This window comes from Haliaeetus albicilla (assembly GCF_947461875.1).
Source record: "Haliaeetus albicilla chromosome Z unlocalized genomic scaffold, bHalAlb1.1 SUPER_Z_unloc_1, whole genome shotgun sequence".
Taxonomy (NCBI): domain Eukaryota; kingdom Metazoa; phylum Chordata; class Aves; order Accipitriformes; family Accipitridae; genus Haliaeetus; species Haliaeetus albicilla.
Genome location: NW_027212410.1, coordinates 257,340 through 280,596, shown reverse-complemented (window position 1 = coordinate 280,596; position 23,257 = coordinate 257,340). Strand labels below are relative to the sequence as shown.

At 39.4% G+C, this 23,257-nt stretch overlaps 1 protein-coding gene and 1 non-coding gene across 16 annotated transcripts in view; both read right to left on the bottom strand.

The window, feature by feature from the left end:
- LOC104315786 (ubiquitin-associated protein 2-like) overlaps window positions 1-23,257 on the bottom strand; it is a 79,488-nt gene that overhangs the window by 5,717 nt on the left and 50,514 nt on the right. For 9 of the 15 annotated variants that reach the window (XM_069777760.1, XM_069777764.1, XM_069777761.1 and 6 more), the window contains 10 exons: window positions 20,613-20,672; window positions 19,371-19,423; window positions 12,265-12,332; window positions 10,217-10,406; window positions 9,287-9,500; window positions 7,546-7,817; window positions 6,243-6,421; window positions 4,923-5,133; window positions 3,633-3,672; window positions 762-945 (listed from right to left, as the gene is read on the bottom strand). In XM_069777760.1, the coding sequence (XP_069633861.1) occupies window positions 762-945; window positions 3,633-3,672; window positions 4,923-5,133; window positions 6,243-6,421; window positions 7,546-7,817; window positions 9,287-9,500; window positions 10,217-10,406; window positions 12,265-12,332; window positions 19,371-19,423; window positions 20,613-20,672 (1,471 nt within the window). The remainder of the gene's footprint in view (window positions 1-761; window positions 946-3,632; window positions 3,673-4,922; window positions 5,134-6,242; window positions 6,422-7,545; window positions 7,818-9,286; window positions 9,501-10,216; window positions 10,407-12,264; window positions 12,333-19,370; window positions 19,424-20,612; window positions 20,673-23,257) is intronic. The other 6 variants (XM_069777755.1, XM_069777756.1, XM_069777757.1 and 3 more) reach the window with 3 other exon arrangements.
- Window positions 6,735-6,819, bottom strand: LOC138684020 (small nucleolar RNA SNORD121A). The gene has a single exon (XR_011323496.1). It is a non-coding gene; the product is annotated as a small nucleolar RNA SNORD121A (small nucleolar RNA).

The following is a 23,257-nucleotide window of genomic DNA, read 5'->3' as shown; positions in this document are numbered from 1 at the left end:
CCAGTGTATTAAAAGAGAATCAACCATGTCCTAGCTGTGAAACAGGGGAAAAAAAACCCTGATATCCCAACAAATTAGTTTCTTACATTAACAAATACAGTACAAGGGTCAGTATTAAAACATAACCAGTATAGTCTCAGGACGTCACCCGCCTGAGGATGAAGCTCAAGTAACAGGCACTGAGAAAAATCAAATAGTACAAATCAGTTAAGCTGTGCTGAATGCACTTCCAGGAACACCAATCTGATATTTCAAAGTGTCTTAAGGAAGACTCTTAGAAAGACTCTTAGTAAAGGAAAAAACACACACTTTCCTTGTAGAACTATTTCTGGGTTTTAATTTTAAGAAATACCAATATAAATGAAACTACACTATTTCAAAATTAGCCAGGAAGTAAACTGTTAAGGAATGGTTTCAAACATACAACACTAAACAAACAGCAGGCACTGTGGACATAGTAGGAAAAAAAAAAAAAACCTGGAGGAATCAATTTAGCTAATTTAGCTGGCATGACTGAAGCAAAAGCCCCTTGAAATACAAAGCTGTTTATATACCACAAAAACTTGAGGGCAGCAGCTGCTCTATCATTAAGAGGCAGCCCAGAGCTCATACTTTGCAAACAGAAACATCCTGTTCTCTTCTGAATCTTTCTCCTAATTCTAGTTAATGTCAAAAAAGGGAACCCCCCCACACAATCATGCTCACATTTGCCCTTTCCCCAAAATTGAACTCCTTTCAGTTTATCACAACCCCTACTGTACCTGCTTAACTGAGAAAGTGAGCTGCTGGCCAAATCACTGGACTGAGGCAAGCTGGGCAACGTTGCTGCGTGCTGCGATGCTGAAGGCAGAAGCGAAGCAGTGGTGGATACCACACTAGGCAGAGAACCAGCAGAAGGTAGTGAGGGAGAAGGCTCTGCCTTAGGCGCTGGAACTGATGAAATAGCTGCAACAAGTTAAAAAGAGGCACTCAAAGACAAATTCCAGCACACTTGACATCCCAGCCTGGATTCAGGAATACAGTAGTATTCTCCCCTTGGTTTACAAAAATCTGACCATGCAGAACCAGTAACAATATCAAGCAATCTGACTGTTAAGGAAAATTCAAACAGCAACAGAACTATCAGTTTTTTCCTTTAAGGTCTTCACTTCAATAGATTTATAATTTTCACTGCTACACGTGTAGTAAACTACAGTCTTCTGCACTTCACCTCCCACTGCCTGGACCACTAGCTTTTCCTCACAACTCAATACTCAATTTCAAATTCCTTGCATTTGGTTCTGCTAACAGCTGTGCTTTTCAAGGCACCGTACAAATCTGCTTTTACCTACAGCTCTGCTTCTTCACTCCAACCTACACAGCACCTCTGACAATCAAGACTGAGACCACTGGAGTACAAGGGCACATGTAACTTATCGGTTTGGACTACTCAAACATGTAATGCAGTAGAGTAAAAGCAGCTACAATAAAAGGCCACAACTGAGCACAGCATTACGTATTTTGAATGGCTAAAGACTTGTCAAATATTGACTGACTTTATTTGATCTACGTAACAAAAAGTGTTTAGCTTTAATATTACTTTTTAGGCTACATAGAGTAAAACTTGTTTACCACAGATGTGCCTTTCCAAAGGATCACTATACTGAAAAAAGACACTGAACAACTTGACTGCCCAACGTAATTCCCATCAGTTTCTACACTTAATTCTTGTCCTGCACAAATAATATAAAGAATTAGAGGCACTCACCCACCAATAAAACTCAGAGAGTTGAGCCCTGCCTTCTGCTGGGCCATGCTTCTATACCACACCAGAGACCACTACCCAGTGGCTCATCACTAATTTGCAATGCATGTGAAGACAGTTTTAGAATGGTCACCAAACAAAAGTCAGATATACACTTCGAAGTTACACATCACAGGTTTTTCACATTAATGGTTTGGTTTCCTCCCTAAATGACCCAAGTCAGGTTGCTGGATTGGGTGCTATGCAAACAGAAATCAAGTGGTCTTGGCCTTGGCAATAAGTTTGAGGGTAACTGACAACAGAGAAGGAAATTCAAGTGACAAACAGAAACAAAGTTAAGAAGGTGGCAACTGTATCACCTGATACCTCCTGGCAAGATTCATATAAAAATAAGTAAATAACATTTACAACTCTCAATACATTTAAAGCAGGGTTCCCTTCTGGAAGTAGAAAGTAGATGTCCTCAATACAAGGGACAGAAGCACCATCTTCATTAAACCCCTTATAAGATGCCTGAACACAATGTGCAAGACAAAGAAAACCAGGAGACAAGTAGGATGGTCAGAATTACAACACATCAGTCATGCTTTGAACTAAGGGTTTAAGAAGCATGAGAGAATATCAAAATCGTTTGGATGCATGAACTACATACGATGAATCCAAAACATAACATTACACCAGCTACTAGGAAGAAAATTAACTCTATCCCAGCCAAAACCAGGACAGCTTGAGATACAGAAAAAACCCAGAAGTGTTCTCAAAAGAGAACTGGCATAGAAAAAAGGACTAATAATGCCATTACAGAATAACTACAAAAATACTACAAATTCTCAGATCTTTGTTTACTATAGCAAGAAGACAAGTCCTGTAGTGAATTTCATAAACTGTTTATTAATTCTGTAGATGAGAGTAAGAAAGTTTTCCACTTGAAAAGTTGTCTTTATATATAACAATCTTTTAAGTGGTAACTCTTGGGCATATACGCTCCTCCTGCTCATTTAAATTAAACTTGGCACTAGCAAAACACTGTTCACAGGTCTGAATACTCTACTTCTTTTTACTCAGAAGTATTAAAAAAAAAAAAAAGGCTGCCCCACTAATGACCTACCTGAAGAGATGTTTAAGAGGAGGATAGACCTAAAAATGAAGTGTTGGAATTCCAAAAGATGTTAATTCACACTGCTGCCCTTGCAAACTTCCACAGAGCAGCACATAAAGGTCAGAATAGCGAATACTATAATTATTTTAACTGCAGGAAGAGAGCTGTAGGGGTGCTACAAGTAAAACACCACATTAGAAACAGACCAAGATGATGGTAACGGTAACGGCTGTATCAGACCAAGTACTGTTATTGTTACTCCACCGCAAGGCAGCAAGTTACCCAGCAGAGGGAGCATGTTAGTTACCCTTATTCCCCACAGTCTTGTAACGGGGCATAAGTAACACTATACCCAGTGAGAGGTGCATTCAAACAATGTGACTTTGTTTCATTACAGCCAAGTGCTACTCACAGCTTCCCAACTGAGAATTGGAAGAATTCTAAGCAATTTTATATTAATTTTTAATCGTATATGTTATTTTAATTTTATATTAAATAAATTTTGGCAAGTAAATTCAAAAGGAAAAGCAGCAGCAAAGCTGCTTCTCTAATTCTAAGACTGCTTAGGTTTGTATATTTAGTAGGACTGCTTTCACACTTCAGTTTTAGGCAAGAAACAAGCAGTGTATCCTATGTGAGTATAAAATAAACTCAAATGGATCAGCCAAAAATTAGTCAGGGAGAACAATACAAAACCTTAAACCCGATGTCACTGGAACAGTTGTGCACACAGCAAGTAGTAAGGAAAGATCAGAAAGCCCTGTGCACAACCAAGCTTTGTAAACTTACTGTCAAGAGTTGCCTGTGTTCTAACTCCACTGTGCCCATTCTGTAAACAAAGGAGAATTGAATGAATAAATCATCTTAGAGGCATATTAAGTTTTCAGACTGAATCACACATCAAACATGCTTCATGCAAAATTCTATATTCATTCTAAATTGAAAGACAAAAAGGCAGAAAATTAACTTTTTTACTGCCTTTAACAAAACCACATAATAGTTGTCTCAAGTGCAAGGTGTCCTGAACATACAGAATCCCATACACTGCCCATACTACACCCATCAGCCGGAGACCTTCCCATGTATTGTATATAACACAAACTTCAGGTTCACACCGATATGAAAGAAAGAATTTCATTAACATATAGGAAATGGTTGTGCTTTTGATCTAATGCAACTCACAATTTTAACTATCCAAGTTACACAGAGACGCCAATTTTTTTCCATTGAAAGATAAGACTTGAGAAGCACCAGTTGTTTTTTGGATAACGCTGGAGTACAGAAGTGGATAGTTACGCTTGATCCTCACCAGTACATACGAGCTAGTGCAGAAGACAAGTGTGACTGAGCCATTACATAACAAAGGCCAGAAGTAAACAAACTTACAAACTCTCACAAGTTCCTTAAACATTTAATAAATTAAGTTCTCTTAAAACAAACCTATATTCCATACACAAAGAGAGTAGGTCCCAAGAGAGATCCTCTCTGCCCTAGATCAGACCTCTCCCTATGCTTTTTAAAATAAAACATGAAATTAATTCCCACTGGTGTCTATAGCCAACAGAACAGTGATGCTGGAAGGGCCACAAACAGTTTGGGATCCATTTGCTAGGTGCCATATAAATTTAATAAATAATATACCTTTGGATAAAAAGTGTCAAGTTATGGTAAAATATGATTACTAATATTTACATACAGAGATAGCTCCTTTTTTAAAATCTCAGCTTTAGGGAAGGAAACTCAAGTAGAATGTTAAGTGTTACTAAGAAAAAAGATCAAACAGCAATTTAAGATGTCAAAACCCATAAGGTCAGAGGCTCTTATATCCCATATACAGTATGGCCAAAAACGGCTACACAATAGGAAAAGTAAAAACAAATAACAGAGTGGGCTTGGGAATCAAGAATACCACTTGGCTTCGTTAAAAGTATTAACATAGCAGGGTCTAACAAGTGTGTGTGTGAGTGTGTGTATATATATATATATATTAAATATATATATATGTCTATATATATATACAAGTCTAACAGATAAGAGTATTTCACCTTTTTCAAGGTCTTATTTCTGAAATTCACTCACCGTAACTGCAACAGGGGTTGATTCAGATGGAGCCATGGAGCTTTGGTACGCTATCCTACTATGCACTGAAGTCTGGTCATAGGAGGAAGTTGTTGTTACTGGGCTAGTGCTCTGGGATGAGCAGGTCAGACTGGAAGAGGTGATGGCAGAGGTTGTGTAGGTGGACTCCTGTACTGTATTGGGTATTGGCAAAGAGGTATTCAAAGGATCACTGGAAAAAGTAAAAATTATTTATCATCTTGGTAAATGATAACTTGAACATCTTCATGAAAAGATCAGCTCCTATACAGTTATCTCAAACTACCTTAAACATGCAGTCAAATCTACATTATTTATAGTAGAAAATCAAATAATGAAAAAAATAGTTAATTTTGCTTTGGTACCCAGTAATCACAGCTTCAAAACCATCGGCTGCACTAAGCACCATTCACCTTCCTCCTGCCTGCCCAACCAAAGCAAGAGTTTACACACAAGCACTTTCCAGTCATGTTATTTTCACCTTGTCAAAGGATAAATTAATGATCATAATCTCTCTACTTTTAAACAACTAGATCCATAAAGTCTGGTATATGATGAGCAACACCCAGTCTCTTTTTACAATAGAATTCTAACGTGACAGTAGCAGTCTAACAGAATGAACTATGCAAAGAGGAAAAAATACTTTAAAACATGCAGCAGTGTTTTACTTTCTAAACAGCTTAAACTACTGATAGAACTACAAGTCAACGTGAAAGTTCATTTTTAGTAGTATTTCTGAATTAACTTCAGGAAGCTTTTTACTGAAGCCAATTTTTCAATGAATAAGGAAGAAAAAAACAGGTTACTGGTACGTTGGCATCTATCATCAGCTATTTCAGCATTTCAGTAAGAGCTTCTGCATACTGAAAGCCTGGCTTCTTTTCTTATCCTGTAGGAGCATCAGATCTGTAATCTGTTGCTAATCTACAAACACACACATTTATGGTACAAGGATCATCTCTCCTGGATCAAAAGCAGAAAAGTTTGTGTTGTGAGGAACAAACCCTCAAACAAACTTAAAAATCCAGACATTTAAACATGAGAAAGCAATTCTATAAAGAGTAGCTTATTATAAGGTTATTTACATTCATGTCCTTTCCAGCTTCACATTGACCCATCCAGAGACATTTTGATTGTCATTAGAAAAGAAATTTCTCCTTTAAGATGCCATCCACAGAAAACCCTTAGCCTTACAAGTCATCATATCTCCCCCATCCATTACATGTTAACTGTGCCTTGATGGTTTTGGCACAAACTTGACCTCCTAAAGACCACATGTAAGTATGCACAAGGGGAACTCACACATACTTTACAGATTTTGAGTACAAGCTATTGTTGTTCGCCTGGCTGGTATTCTCACTGCTTGAAGTTGATCCAAACTCTGGGAGTGCAGGCTCTGATCCAAACTCCAGAGCTCCAAACTGAACATTTAACCCTGTCACATCTGCTGATCCAGGCATCTCCACTGCAGAGGCAGGAATCTTAAAGGAGGGAAAAAAAGCCGTAATTCCTTTGCATGCATTACATGTATTAGATACCAGTAACTGACACCCTCTCCTTCCTTAACTACATGTTTCTTTAGTTACTGCCTCAGCCTTCCCTGCTAACTAGATCTGTGACAACCCTCCAGTTTGCATCACATAAATTAACTACATTCTTGTAACCTGATATTAATTCATTGATTCTGTGCTCTGATCTGGAGCTGAAAAAGTAAGCCATACTGTTCTACAATATCAAAGTGTCATCCATGTCCATTCACCTTCAGCCAACATTCATCTTGTGGCTACTATGTCAAACCAGAATCACTCAGCAACAGTTATTTTCCACATGGAGCAATCAGCTATGTGCTTGGGAAAGACAACATCACTGCATTTTGGACCTAAAAACTATCCAGCTTAGAATTTCCTGCTTTAGAAACAAGAAATATACCATGGTCTTTGTGCTCCTTCTCCCTAGCAACTTACATATAGAATAGAATCACATAAGTTGGAAAAGATCTTTAAGATCATAGAGTCCAACTGTAAACCTAGCACTGCCAAATCCACCACTAAACCATGTTCCTAAGTGCCACATCTACACTTTTAAATACCTCCAGGGACGGTGACTCCACTGCTTCCCTGGGCAGCCTGCTCCAATGCTTGACAACCCTTTCAGTAAAGAAATTTTTCCTAATATCCAATCTAAACCTCCCCCGGTGCAACCTGAGGCCATTTCCTCTTGTCCTATCACTAGTTACTTGATAGAAGAGACCAGTACCCACCCTGCTACAACCTCCTTTCAGGTAGTTGTAGAGAGCGATAAGGTCTCCCCTCAGCCTCCTTTTCTCCAGGCTAAACAACCCCAGTTTCCTCAGCCGCTCCTCAGAAGACTTGTGCTTTAAACCCTTCACCAGTTTTGTTGCCCTTCTCTGGACACGCTCCAGCACCTCAAAGTCTTTCTTGTAGTGAGGGGCCCAAAACTGAACACAGTATTCGAGGTGCGGCCTCACCAGTGCCGAGTACAGGGGAACAACCACCTCCCCGTTCCTGCTGTCCACACTATTCCTGACACAAGCTTTTGTGTGTTTTTACATTTACTAAGAACAAACTACCACTCAATTACCCACCTTGGATGCTGGAGTTATCCTCCGTTTTGGTGGTTTTATCTGTTTCTGCTGGGTTTGATGGGCAGTCACTGCCTGGTTATCCATAGATATAGTGGGGAGCTGTAACATTTTGCTAACAGCTGTAGAGGTGTCTACTGGAGATGGCTCTCGGAGTTTTATCTGGGAGAACGACTCCAGTCCAGGAGGAGGAACAGGAACTGCCTGCGTTTGTTGTTGCTGTCGCTGGGTCAGCTGGCTCAGAACTGGGGATGGTTCAGGCTGGGATTTAAAGTCTGGTCAGTGTTGGGAAAAAGAAAAATCAAAATTAAAGCATTAAACTCTGCTCTTCACGCTTCTACTCTTATGAAAGAATCTGGGTGACTTGACATACTCGACAGCTATGATTTCATAGTGTGTGCAAGTCTCTTTCAGACCTCACACAAGTTTCACATTGAACATTACCACTGCAGTAATAAGGCCAACATTTTATATTCTCTACTTTAAATAAACAGCTGTGGACAAGCATTATGCGGCTTTTTTCAAAAATGTGAAACAAAACCTATCTATACAGTCACATAATACTATCACACATTAGTCCTCAAAAATGGTTACAGATTATTTTAATCAAACACTGCCACTTTCACTGCAATTAGCTGTGCTGATAAAATGTGATTACTTCCAAGAGATCTGAAGTTGCAATTTAGAGGTATTATGAGTTAGGATTTCCTGCCCCTACAAAGGAGAAGATTTTCAACACAAATAGGAAGTCATCTACCACCTCAGTCTGCCTGAAAGTCAAGAGACACTGGACACAGCTTTTTTCCAAGCCTTCCCCTTTCATATTTTTCAGATGCTGAAAGCCATGCAGTGGCTCAGAGCAGTGGTGAACAAATGTATGAGATCCACAGCGTTTGCAATGTGAAGGTTTTTTTATTCAGTTGGTAAAGTGCGTTAGAAAGCAACTTAAAACATACGTAAACATTTTTTCATAACTGCTGTGTGTCAAAGATTATAACTGCTACCAGATTGGCTGCTTATCTATCTGGAAACATATACACATACACATGAGAGAGATGCAAGAGCTGTCACTCTTCACAGTGAGTATACTTCTAGGAACTGCACTGCAAAAACCAAGTTTGTGTCACTTTCACTGTTTCTACTAATTTTGCTCAATCAAATGAGAAATCTATAGAATTTTGAAGAGACAAAATGGGTAACCTGCATCATTCTCAGCATACTAAGGAAAGAACACTGAGATGTGATGCACGTTATGAAGAAATTATATAGTCCTCATTCAAAATTCATCTAACGGTTAATAAGAGAAAAATCGGGGGGGGGGGGGGGGAGGGGGGGGCGCGGGGAAGACAAAATATGGTACAACCTTATACTCAGTTAGAGCAGCACAGGCACAATGAAAATAAGTGTTTTCCAGGATTTGTTGAGAAACAAAATTACAAAGTTCCACTTAACTGTTCAAGCACATTAAATCAAAGATGTCATTATATGAGGGCTCAGCAACTTCTAATGATGCAATGACATTTATGGATAGGCTTAAGCCTATCAAAACTTAGTTTGTGATATACTTGTAATGTCTATTACCAGCAAATAAGCATAACTCTTACAATGCTGTAACCAGTTGTATTATTAGGATTACTTTTTTTAGAAAAAGTCTTTCATTAAGACCGCTTTAAACTGTCATCGGCATTAAGAAATCTTATGAGCTAATAAAGAGAGAGAGAGAAAGCTATGTCAAAGCACTTACCAAACTGACTAAGAACTGAGGACTGAGTGATGGGTGGTTTTAGATCCCAGGATGATGTGTTAGCTGTAGTAGTGGTGGCAGAGCTACTATTGTTTTGTTGACAGGTAAACTGACCCAATCCTGGAGATTTCAACTGGTCCAAGATTTGGGATCCAGTAGAGTTGGCCAGTTTAGAGGATCCAAGTTCTCCAAAGCCAGAACAAAGAACTGCAGACTACCAAAAGACAAAAAATAGGGGAAGGAGTGGAGTTAAGTATTTAATAAATAATTTGAACGTAACAATGCCTACAGCACCTATGTGGCAGCAACTAAAACCTTTTCAGCCCTAGATTACTAACAAATGATGAATAAAAAATTCCGCAGTTGTAACATATGGCCAGATCTTCTCAGATTGTCAACACTACAACTTCCACCACTGTGATGGCAACAATACTGATTTACTTTAATCCATGCATCTCAAAATAGCATATATTTACTAATAGTTAAACTGATTTTCAGAGAATAAATATAAGTGCCCAATTTCAAGCCCTCACAATTGACTCAGAAATAGGCAGGTTTCCATAAAAAGCAGTCAGATAATGTGCTTGGAAATAACACATCATAGTTTTCTGGCATAGAACTCTTCACTACAAACAAATTATTTCATCCTAAATCAGCATGCAGTAAACACATCTGCTCTCTACTCTAAAATTAATACAAGCACTTCATGTAAACTGAGAAACAACAACTTAGCAAAACCAGAAAAGCAGTAATTTTTTTGTGCATGTGTGTAAAGGGAAGGAATGGAATTCTTAATTCTATTCCTTCAATATTTGCAACCTGAATTTTATAAATACTGAAATATCTCATGAAATGACCAGTCCTGGAAAAGTTGTTTAACCTGAAATATTTACTCATGAAGACCCTTTAGAAAGCATAAGATAATTTTACCAGACTTTGAGGAGAATAAGAATTTACAGCACTGGAGCTGCAGGTTCCTGATGCCATCTGGGTGCTGTGCTGAGAATTTGTGAAGACTAGGGCTTGGCCAAAGGTCTGCTGCTGGGGAGGCTCAAATGAGTTGCCTTCTGTCTCTTGGGTAGAAGTCACAGGCTTTTGAAGCAGTGTTACCAAATCAATGCTGTAAGAAAAAGCAAAATTTGGCTGGAATAAACATGATGATTAGGCTGCGCTGAAACTGAAGAAAGCACTAACAGTACTAAAGCTGCCATACCAGCAACAGAAGTAACTGTTTAATTAGGCTGATTAACAGCCTTTTCAAGTATTGCTTGTCTGCCATACAAAAAGAGGTAGAATAGAGGGTTTTGCCAGGAAGTGTATTCCATTAGCTGAAACCTTCCACTACAGCTAGAATACAAATTACCTTTGCACTCTTTTCAAACATTGTCAAATTTATAACATAATGTATCACATAAGTAACCTATATGATTAATATAACCAAGTAACCAGAGACAAGTCATAAAAGATACATTACGTTCAAGTGGGCCTTGCTGGCAAGCCCATTATATATATTGATAATCCACATTCCCTGCATATCATGCTGTCCCTTTAAAAAGACCAAGGGATCAAAGTCCTATTCTGTATAGGGTGGGTATGAGGACAGTAAAGACTGAAGTCGCACATGCAGTGATCGAGTGAATACGTGATGACACGGAAGTCACAAGAGCAGCAGAAATAAAAGCTAAGTTTCTCAGATAGCAGGCACATATCCAAAATTACTCCACCACACATACCTGAGCAGGATGAGAAACTTAAATTTTCTTATATCTAAGCATGGCTTACTAACCCCTACCACATGTTTAGCACAGGTTTAACCAAGGAAGAGCAAAGCACTCAGACAATAAAAGAAATCTACTCCAAATGTTCTGACTTAAGTTTATCCTAAATATACCATGGGCTTGGGCTGAAAAGCTGCTTCCAGCAATTTCATTAGCATAGATTTCTTAACGCCCAAACCTTTCTCATGGCAAGTTAAAAAAACCCAAACAAACAAAAAACCCCATCGCACCCAAACCAAACCAAACAAACAAAAAAACAAAAACCAAAACACCAGAATTTGAGTTGATGAACTGAAATATTTTCTAACATAATCTGAGGGACATCCACTGGAGGAATATTTGCATTACAACAATGAACACGTGAGCATATCACCTCTAAGAAGGAAAGGATTATAAACTGTAGACCAACTGACACCATGTCTACTCTCGATCACATCCATGCTGGAAGGACAGTTTTGGTGCAGTCTGGAGTACAGCAGTACAGCTGTATCAGGATGTTTGGGACCATTAGGCCACCTAGTTTTCAGATCTAGTTTTTGATCTCATGCTATCCAATTATTGAAGTCTTCATGACACTAAAGTTCTGTCCCAAACCACTCTCCTGGGACTTGAGGCTAATGCAGACAACTGATTCCACAACATCATCAGCCAGGCATTGGGTGAAGACAAAGGCAAGCAAAAGATGGCAGCAACTGCCACATTTTTGGTTCTCTGTCTGAACTCTGTATCATCAGTGAAGGCAAGTAACAGTGATGCTTACCAGGAAATTTACCTTCTTGCCAACACAAGCTTTTCTGTTAATATATTTGTCAAAGCACTACATTCTGAACTTTCTGCATCTACAGGGCCAGGCTTCCATTTTCTGAACAGCAAAGCTTCTTTTCAACAGCAGAAAACTCTTCTTCCCAGCTACTTTTGTTCCTGCCTGTAAGCAGTCTGTGCAGAAGACAGGGTCTTCTCAGTATTATGCTTGTGGATTTGGTAAGTTTGGCTCCACTTCCACAGTCAATAATAGGTAACACAGGAACCCACAAAACCAGTGATTTGCAAGCAAGGCTTCTGCAATTTTGAAATTAGCTTGACCAATCTCTGACCAGGGCTGCCATATGTTTTATTCAACATTTTATATGTGCAAGCTAACATTGCTTCACCAAGCAGAAGGTTTTTAAGTTATAGGGAAAACCTGGAAAAGCAGCTTACCTTTGCCCAGGAGTCACGTGATTCTCAGCTGGAACAGAGGAAGCAGTGAAGACTTTTGTTTCAGAAAGCTGAAAAAGAGAGAGAGGGGAAAAAAGTGTATTTTAATCATACACATGCTCACACTTTACTGCTGTGACATCTGCAGAAATCCCATCTTGGTCAGGCACTTCCAAGATAAAAGCAAAGTCAAACTACCATTACAACCAGTTATGCTGGAAAACAGGGAGATGATTCGAGACAGTCAGCATGGCTTCACTAAAGGGCAAGTCCTGCCTCACCAACTTAGCAGCCTTCTATGATAGAGTGACTACAACAGTGGACAAGGGAAGAGCTATGGATGTCATCTATGTGGATTTCTGTAAGGCCTTTGACACGGACTCGCACAACATCCTTCTCTCTAAATTGACAATATAGATTTGATGGGTGGACTGTTCGGTGGATGAAGAATTGGTTGGATGGTCACATCCAAAGGATAGTGGTCAACGGTTCAATGTGCAGATGGAGATTGATGAGGGGTGGTGTCCCTCAGGGGTCCATACTGGGACCAGTACTGTTTAATAACTTCACCAATGCCAGGGGGATTGAGTGCACCCTTGGTAAGTTTGCAGATAACACCAAGCTAAGTGGTGCAGTTGACATGCCTGAGAGACAGAATGCCATCCAGAGGAACCTGGACAAGCTTGAGAAGTGGTCCCATGTGAATGTCATGAGGTTCAACAAGGCCAAGTGCAAGGTCCTGCACATGGGTTGATGCAACGCCTGGTATCAGTACAGGTTGGGGGATGAAGAGATTGAGAGCAGCCCTGCCGAGAAGGACTTGGGGGTACCAGTGGATGAAAAAGTTGACATGAGCCAGCAATGTGTGCTCACAGCCCAGAAGGCCAACCATACCCTGGGCTGCACCAGGAGAAGCACTGCCAGGAGGTCAAGGGAGGTGATTCTGCCCCTGTACTCCACTCTGATGAGACCCCCTGGAGTACTGCATCCAGCTCCGGAGTCCTCAGTACAAGGAAGACATAGACCTCTTGGGCCGGGTCCAGAGGAGGGCCACCAACATCATCAGAGGGATGGAACACCTCTCCGGTGAGGACAGGCTGAGAGAGTTGGGGTTCTCCAGACAACTGGAGAAGGGAAGGCTCCGCCGAGACCTCACTGCGGCCTTTCAATACTTAAAGGGGGCTCAGCAGAAAGACGGGGACAGACTTTTTCATGGGGCCTGTAGCGGTAGGACAGGGCGCAACGGCTCTACACTACAAGAGGCGAGATGCAGACTAGATACAAGGAAGACGTTTCCTACCATCGGGGCGCTGCAACACCGCAACGGCTGGCCCAGACAGGTGGTAGCTGCCCCATCCCTGCAAACATTCACAGTCAGGGGCTCTGAGCAACCTGATCTAGTTGAAGATGGCCCTATTCACTGCTGGAGGGTTGGACCAGATGACCTTTAAAGGTCCTTTTCAACCCAAACCATTCTATGATTCCGTGCTGCAGCTCTGCTTCGAAAGAAAAAAACATGTAGTCAAACTTCAGCAAAGTCTTCTACACAGATCAAGTACCAATTTAATTAAAGAGTTAGGAAATTTGATCTACTGAACACACACTATGGTACACCAAGGTAAGTACATCAGTTTGAGCAATAGTTTAACTGAAAAATATACTAGTAGAATGTAATTAACATGACAGCTGGTACATCATCAGTGTAAAAATACCTTGTGCAGACATAATTTAGGACTCCATAGAGCAGCTCTGATAAATCTTGTTGCGGAAATCTAACATACTGCACCGTTCCCACTCATTTCATGTATCCCTGTGTTTTACATTTCATGTCACATCAGCAGCGGAGGCATCTTTGCACTCAGCTAGGGACAGTGAGCTACCATTCATGGTTCCTTTTTGGCATTTCTACTAGAGGCAGCAATAACTTTTTAAACCATTTGCTCTGTGAGCATGAGTTCGAAAACAATAATAAAGGGAGAACCATGTAATTGCTTATACTACTATAACCAGTCAGACCACCCACAGCAGAAAACTGTACTGCTTTCACCATGCTGTTACGATAAAGATAGATACTTGCACAGGTAGCTGGTGAGAGGGAGCTGGTTGGCTGGGATTTGGGGGGAAAAGGGGGTGATTTTGTTTTGTAGACGGGTTGTCTGTCTGCTCGTTTTTCTTTTTAATAGCTTTCCTTTTTTAAAAAATAGTTAAACAGCTACAGCTTCCTAGGGCTAACTCATTTGTATTGACAGGAATACTTGCAAACCAGAATACATCTTAAGCCAGTACAGGTTAGGTTGAACAAGATAAAGATATGCATGTATAATGGTTATATTTTAAATTAAATTTGCACAAAATCACCCTTAACTTCTTTGGTGTAGCTTTGTATTTAGACTAAAGAATAACTGACTTATTCAAACACCCCGAAATAAGCCCTTTAGAATGTGACATTTGAATACAGCTCTTCCAGGAAATTATGCATTTTTAATTGCATACATTGCTAGCAGCCCAGTTTAAAGGACATCACGGACATGAGCCAATTTCATCTGCCATCCCACAGGCAGCTCTACTGAAAGCACCTATATACCTGAACATGGTCATCTGATTGGGATTCTCCTATGAAACACTGGACACAGAAGGGCTGACTGGGAGCAATCACTTACCACTCAGAGGCAAAGTTGAAATGTTTCATGTAGTCTCCTAGCACCCACTTATGTGCAATACATTGTATCATGCAAAAATGGGTATCACAACAGTTCCTCCCTCCATTTCCTTCCCTTCCCTTGCCTGCCAATACAATGTGCTTTAGTCTCATCTTTCTGGAACACAACTCTGTCCTTTGCATAATGGAGCTAGCCCACAACTCTATGTACTGACCAAAATGAAGAAAGAAGATTCAGCTCAAGCATATTTCCAATTAAAGAGGCTAGTTTTCTATTGTTCAGGCCTTTCCCCACTGTACGTGTTATTTTAGAACAACGTGCACTGTACTTTTTGCAGTGTTACAAGACTCCTGCGTTATATGGCAAAAGGAGGCCAGCTAATGGCATGAGCAGCAACCTATCGTCTGCAGTCCCTTGGTTAAATATTAAATTCTTTGTAATGTCAACAGTTTCCTATGCTCACATAACCCAGGATAAGACTAACTGCGGCCAAAACACATGAATACTGAAAACTAAGAAAATCGAGAAGGCTGAGGATGTTTGCAACAACACAAAAGCATGCTTGACATATGAGAGAGGAAGCGTTCTCTTCAAGTGAATCAGCAAGCAAAACAAAAGTCTCCAGCTACCAGCTTGGCCACATTGACGTTTATACTACAACCTGTGGCAAACTCATGCCACAAGCTCCGATCAAGCACCTAATTCAGAAGTCTGCTGGGATTATGGCATTTGTCAAAGCACATAATTCATGCAGCAGCAGCTGAAAAGTTTTGTTATGCAGATGTATTTAGTGTTTTTTAGAAGTAGTTGTATCGGCTCCTAAGTTATTTACCCTCACTGTACACTACACTGGCTCACTGAGGCTCTGGCATTTTCCCAGAACTGAATGAATGGTCATGAACCATTTGCAAACATCAGCCTCACAAGGATATTTCCTCCATCTGCAGTGAAACGCCTGTGCTTTTCAGCTCCTGTTCCTATGATAAAAATAATTCTCCAATCACCAAACAGACAATCATAGAATGGTTTGGGTTGGAAGGGACCTTAAACACCACCTAGTTCCACCCCCCTGCCATGGGCAGGGACACCTTCCACTAGACCGTGTTGCTCAAAGCCCCATCCAACCTGGCCTTGAACACTTCCAGGGACTGGGCATCCACAGCTTCTCTGGGCAACTTGTTCCAGTGCCTCACCACCCTCACAGTGAAGAATTTCTTCCTTACATCTAATCTACATCTACCCTCTTTCAGTTTAAAGCCATTACCCCTCGTCCTTTCAAACATATTTAACAACTAGCTACCAGCTCCTATGGCCAGTTGATATGTGACGAGAAAGGAAAATATACTCCAGGATCCTCATAAAAACTCAACATCAACAAATCAGAAATAAGAAAAACTTATTACTGCTTTAATATGATGTACTGAAGTTAAAGAAAATAAAACAAGTTCTCATGCTGCTTTCTGAAAAAGGAAACACTCCCACTAAAATACACTTTTTTTCCTTTTTTTTTTTTTAAGTGTTGCTGTTGTTTCAAATAAACACACTAAGACTGCCAATACTGTACAGAAAATGTTTGCCTTCATCCACTTTCCAGCAATTCATATGTATTCTATTTCTCCCCTTCTGATAGTTTCTGTAGTTAAACTTTGTTTTCTTTAGCCAGGAGAATATGATCACAACTTTAACAGGAAAACCCAGAGCCACCTACAGTACCTCAACATTTGTCTGGTCCTTCACTGTCCATGCCCTGAATATCACTTTAACAAAATACAACCTCCTATTTTCACCGCAACTAGTTTCCACTCCATTTAGGAGCATGCTGACAACCTACGATACTTGTTCAATACTTACTACTAAAGATAAATACCAGAAAGGACTATTAGATCAAAAAATCTAATCCTTCCCAGCTCACAAACATTAAATTTCACTCATCTGCTTATAACTTGCAACTGACCAGACAACACCACATTTAAACAAAAACAGTCTTCAGAAATACACCTGGTCTTTATCTGCAGACAGCAAATACATCAGCTTCCTCAGTTGTTTTAATCCTTAGTCATGCTGCTAGAATTGTTTGTTTATTATACATTTAAATGCATGGCTCCATTTTCCAGCCACAGATTTATATTATGGCTTGTCTGCTAGACTAAAAACAAAGACCATTATATGCTAATAAAGTTACCTTTTCAGATTCGGTAAACTAAAAATCTCACTCTCAAGGACCTCTTCTATCAGTAAATGATTTTCAGCTATTTTCCACAATCTTTGTTTTGTAAAAGCAGTAAGTAATTTGATGCACTGCTTCAGAATCATGTTCAGAAGAGTCCACATAAAGAAATATAAATCAAGAATGATTAAGAGACAGGGAAGAGTGCCTACAAGCAAAAAGACTACAATGGCTTTTTTTGTGCCACAGCATCAGCCCTTTAGGCAAGCATGCTGAGCTGTTCTTTTTTCATCATAGATTACAATCCTGAAAAATTTCCAGTTGCTGCTTTCCAGAAGACAGCCCCTGTTCTGGAGGTGTGCCTTTATTCCTATAAAACAAATGGGCACTTGGCTATATTAAAACATCTTTCATTTGAACAGGTCAAATCTAGCAGAGGTTCAGATTTCTCTGCATGACTGGTTTATTCTTAAATACCATTCCAATAGTTTTTGGATTTCCCATACATTTTATTAAGCAGTGATTTTATTTTTGCTTCCAAATCATTGATAAAGACACTAGATGGCATTTGGCCTAGGACTGGATTCCTTTATAGTCCTCCCAGAAATGCCCACGTTGAGCAAGGGTCCTCCTGCAAAAGATCTAATTGCCAAAATTTGCAAGGTAGGTTTTAAACCACTTAAATGTGTTTCATGATAGCATGTAATTATTTTTAGAACAAAAGTCGTAGAACAAATCTCTTACAAGGACATACTCTATCTTCACAGTTAACTCATAATTGACTTAAAGACCAAGATCAGATTTATTTGAAGTGGATCTATCTTCCATAAAACTATGCTGAATGGCACAAGTTGTATTCTTATGCTTCTATGTTTTTTTAAATCAGATAAATCAATTTTTCCTTTATTTTTCCCCCAGGCATGTTTTGGGCTCACCATTTCATTCAATCTGTCTGAACATCAGCACATGAACAACTTTCTCCTAGGTTACTGGGATTTTTCCAGGATGCTAAAATTAATAAAAATTAACAAAAGGCTAGAGATTTCATCTGCTGTTCTTTCAAAATTCAGGTGCAAATTACTCAGTTTTAATAATTAATTTTAAAAAATTCTATCCCTCATCAGCATTGCTCACCACCCCCCTCCCATGCTACAAATGTTGTATTGTATTAGTTTCAAACAGGGGTGAGAAACAAGGCCAGAAATTTTCACTATCCTTAGCCCTTAGTCCACCTCTAGCATACACTGCAGAAATACAGGACAGGTTTAAAAAAGATGCCAGCTTTTGGCAGTAACTGACAGAGATAACCTAGGAATTTTAGTTTCTTTTAATTTTCTTGAAAGACAGCCCTCTCATTAGATAAGGACAGAGTTTTCCTATCTATTATACAAAACATTCACATATTTCTATGGATAACACTGACATGCACCCTACAGGAGGAGGCAAAAGGGATGACTTCCAAGACAATCTCTTACTCTTCTAAAAATAAACATAGATAACATAATGGATATTCCTATAAAACATGAAAAACTTCTCAAAAGCTAAGTTTTCTTTTCCATACTTCTTGCTACCTCATTTGTTTTCTGAACTACTTAAGCTTTAATACAATAACTGAAAACTTAAAATCACAAATTCAATTTTCACACATGATGACTACAAATGCCAAGTATTTGGAGACATGAAGACACCTTTTGCCTGATAAAGAAAGAGAACCAAAATTGTTGTAGTACTTTAGACAACACATCATGATGAAGCAACCGGAATGAAGCAATTAAGCGCTAACTTCAGCATACTACTAGCTCCTTTTTTCAATATTATGAAGTGGACGAAGTGGAACAATTATGCAGATTTCAAACAAAAAGCATCAAATGAGTAGTCTAAAGTTGTTTAGTAAGCTTCAGCACTTAACTACATAAAAGTCTTGTGATGTCTTTAAATCCCTACACAATAGTGGGGGAAGTAAGCAGTTAACACCCATCAGCACTGAGCAGCAGAGAACTATAATTCACAAATAGTTAATTTGGGATAAAACTTAAAATTTTATTATCGATGTATTGTCCACCCAGCAAAATAAACTAATATTTCTTGATTCAATTTTGTTTAAAAAATAAGCTTATCTAAACATACATATTTTAAACAGGAATTACAGCAAGAAACACAATAAGAAATATCATTGCACGCAGACAGCAAAGTATTACTTCAAACATTTAATTTTTGAAGACAACACAGAAAATCTGAAAAGGGTAAATAATCAATCGGTCTATCCAACAAGGTACACTTACATCTTCATTCCAGTCTTCTGCTGTCCATTCTTCTATTGAGTTTTTCCATGCTCCTATTGTAATTTGGGGAAGGAAAGAAAACAGTTACAAGCTAAAAGCACAATGTCGCATTTCAACCATTCTGCTTTATAAGCAATCCTGTTTCCATTATTAGTGGAACACGACGCGAGGAGATGGTGGTTGGAAACATGGGAAGGTCTAGAAAACCAGTCTGCAGATTTAAAATTTTGGGAAGGTTCCACACCCTCCCACCCCCTTTAATTTCTGATTTCAGGAATTTCTTAGCCACTACTGTATAAAACACAATTTGCACAAACATGTCTGCAAACAGGGATTAATCCCAAATATTAGAAGAACTTGCTCCTATGCCCCCAACAACAGTGAGAGGCTACTCAGCCCTCCCACAGGACCTCCCAGTTTCATGCACAAATTCATACAGAGCCTGAACAAAACAAAACCACACCACCTGCTCCGACATCCATAATACTACTTTCAACAAATTCAAATCCCAGACCCAAGTTATGCCTCTGGAGGCTCCTTTCCAACCTGTTAACTCTCTCCTCAGGGCAGAACAACCCCAATCCATTCCCCTCATAGAGCAATTTTATTTTAAAACATGTAATTCATATAAGGGCAGCAGAAGAGACAATAAGCTTCCACTGTAGCTGCAAAACACTCCTTCCTGTAACTTGTGGCAGAGTTTATCTGGCAAACACTGGAGCACAGCGTGCAGTCCACAGCATGCAGCAATGGCAAAACTACAGGAAACGATCCTACGGATGCAAAAACCTGATCCCTTCCACAGGAAACAGCAGGCACAGACATGCAAGAACAATAAATGGACCTTAGCCCACCAGTGTAAGCATAGGGAAGGTTATCCCAGCAACAACCAGAGCCTTCATTTAGTAACCATGAGTGAAGAAAACACCAGCAGTAAAGTTCCTGCTACCATCACCTTTAATCAAGTACAAAAGCAAAAGAACTAGTGCTTTAACCATCTCCTTTTACTTAACCAGGAACCATGTGTCTCAGAGGAGACACATTCATCCAGAAACAAGCCCCCTGAAGACAGCATCAAATCCACGTTTGTACTAATGCCATCACTACATTAGTGCATTCTTTTATACACCTTTATAAAGCAGCGTCTTGGGCAGAGGAGGGTGGAATGGCACTAATCCAGTGAGGTGAACAGGCCTACCACAAAGATATACACACAGTGGGGAGAAGAGAGGGGGTTTATACCTTGGAATCCAAAATTATTTGGCAGGTCCTGAGCAAGGTAATATCCATTCTGTGTTGGCTCTGTGGAGCAATATAGAGTTGCCTGAAACACCTCGTGCTTACATTTTACCAAACAGCCCCTAACCAAGAGGTTTCTACATGCTGCAAAATAACTAATAATCATATCTGAGCACAGCAAAATTACTACAATGCCTCAAATTTCTAGATTAATTCACACATTTTTGGAAAGGAGGAAAAGCCCAATGAGCAGCAGTTTTTAGAGAAACAGTTGATTTCCTTTCCCTTCCCCTGACCAGCACAGGATCTCTTCTTCTGGTTATTTCTTCTTTAAAGAAATACCTCCTGGTATTTGTCCTGCTTGTATTTGTCTCCCATGAGTCAGAGCAAGGCCTGCGTCTGTAGAAGACAAAACTCATGCTGGTGCCAGCACTCTCACAACGGAGCTTGGAGTTCGCTAAAACAAACACGAAAAGAGCTCGGAGAAATCAAGCTCAACTCTTGAGCATCCCCCACCACCTTTGGGAGGCTGAATCTGTTTGGAATAATACTTGGGACATTTTCCTGACATTCAGTTTAAATGTTTACCTGCTGCTCCTACTTATGAACATGGATCTGTGCATTTACTCTTTTTAACTACTGAACATCACCCTTCACACCCCTCTATTAGTTTACCCAAGTTGCTAAGTTTATTATTGTCACTTATTAACACTCTACCTTCCCAACTCAATCCTTCCAGCCTCAGTTATTTCACTGGTCTTCTCTGCATTAAATCCAGCTTGCTAATGCCTTCCTCCTATTGATGGGATTCTAAGTCTGATCTTGCCACAAGGGCGTCAATTTCCTTTCAGTCCAAAATCCACCTTGGCATTATTGCAACTCCATATAACCTCCTCCCAACCTTTACCGCATGCCTTGCAAAGCATCACAATTTAAGAGATCTCTGTTTTCCACATAAATTATGCTTTCTGTTTTCAAGGATCCTTGTCATAGCAACTTCAACCTAGACGGCTATCTGTGACTCTTTGCTGTTTCCCTTTATAATAAGTTCAGTTTTAGAAAGTTATAAAGCCCATAAAAAGTGTACAATATGTTTTCATCAAGTCTTCAGCTATTTTCCTCCTATTCTTCACCTCCTGTCACACTATTTAATTTTTTTTCCTTTTTTTTTGAATAATCAGTCATAGATATTAGCCCCAAAATAATTTTATTTTGGCCTATCCCAAACTTAGGTACTAATCCTTTCCTTCTGGATTACATTCACATTCTAGAATGACCTCAAGGTTTCCTTAAAATGTTTCTTCTAACTTTTACAGCAGTCCTAAAAAAAAAAAACAAACCAAAAAAAACCCAACCAACCAAAAAAACCACTTCCTCGTAACTTCCAAGCTACACAATTCCCTTTTTCCCCCTTGACAGTTACACTATAATTTCTTTTTTCTTTCTTGTCGTTCTTCAGGGTCACGTAAGGCTGCTCATAACTAAACGAAGGAAGGTTTTCTGTGAAACTCATGAAACTCTAACAAAGTAGAGCTAGCAATAAATTATCAGAATACAATACCATTTTTTAACCTACTTTGAGAAGTGACCACCTCCAACTGCTGTGATTTGTCACTCAGGATCTCCCACTGCCTTGTATGTCATAAAAAAGGCAAGAGATTGAACACTCAGCATGCCCGTAAGAAAATATTAATCACACTGTTCAAGTTTATTCCCTTTTGGATGAGGATTAGTTATTTCGTTTCTTCTCACCTGTCCCTTCTCTTTGCCTTTCAGTTATACATTACTTCTATAAAAATTAGGATGCAGGAAAACAGATGCCGAATTATTTGGAATACAATTACACTTAAATGTTAAGAATCATTAAAGATTTGCCCTTAACTCTCTTCTTATTTCAACCAACAACACCAAATTTTACCTCCACAGAACCAGCTAGCTTTTCTATCAGGTTACATGATGGTGCACCTTTCATTCAGGCTACAGTGATTCTTCTGGCATCTGCAGCAATTCAGGACAAGAGGTTCTATCTAGAGCGCTTTCAGAGCTCATATGGGGGCAACTACATTTTTGAACAAATAGTGTATTTCTTTTTAATTGAAAACGTTGATGTTGATCATTTCCCAGCACCGGCTTAAAGAGGAAATACTGAGTAAATAGTCAGAACTCCACAGAGAGCTTGTATTTGCACGATGTCTTCGGAAAACATTTTGATAAGCAAATTGGTTTTGTTTCTCCAGGTAGTTGCCCAGTTATCACCTTTTTAATGTAACTGCAGATGAAATACACTAATTTTGCAAGTAGCTAGTACGAGCTAATTTTGTTTTTTCTTTTTAGATGAAAGAAGAAATGGGACTGGGTAATGAGGAATAAAGAGAGGGACTTCCATCCTGCCCTTTCACTGTGTACGCTCTTATCTGACATCCTTCATTAGCCTACTGCAGGCTTTATGGATTTCCATACAGGTAAATCACCCTCATTCACATCTTCAGTAACTCCACATTGGTAACTTATTTATTACTGGGACTGTTGATTTGTAACTAACACAACCGCACTGTAAATTAAGGAAAAAAACCCCAACAACTGAAAACTAATATTTGTGATGAAAAAGCTAAATCACCAGCTCAACTTTGTAGGACCTGCTTCCAGCC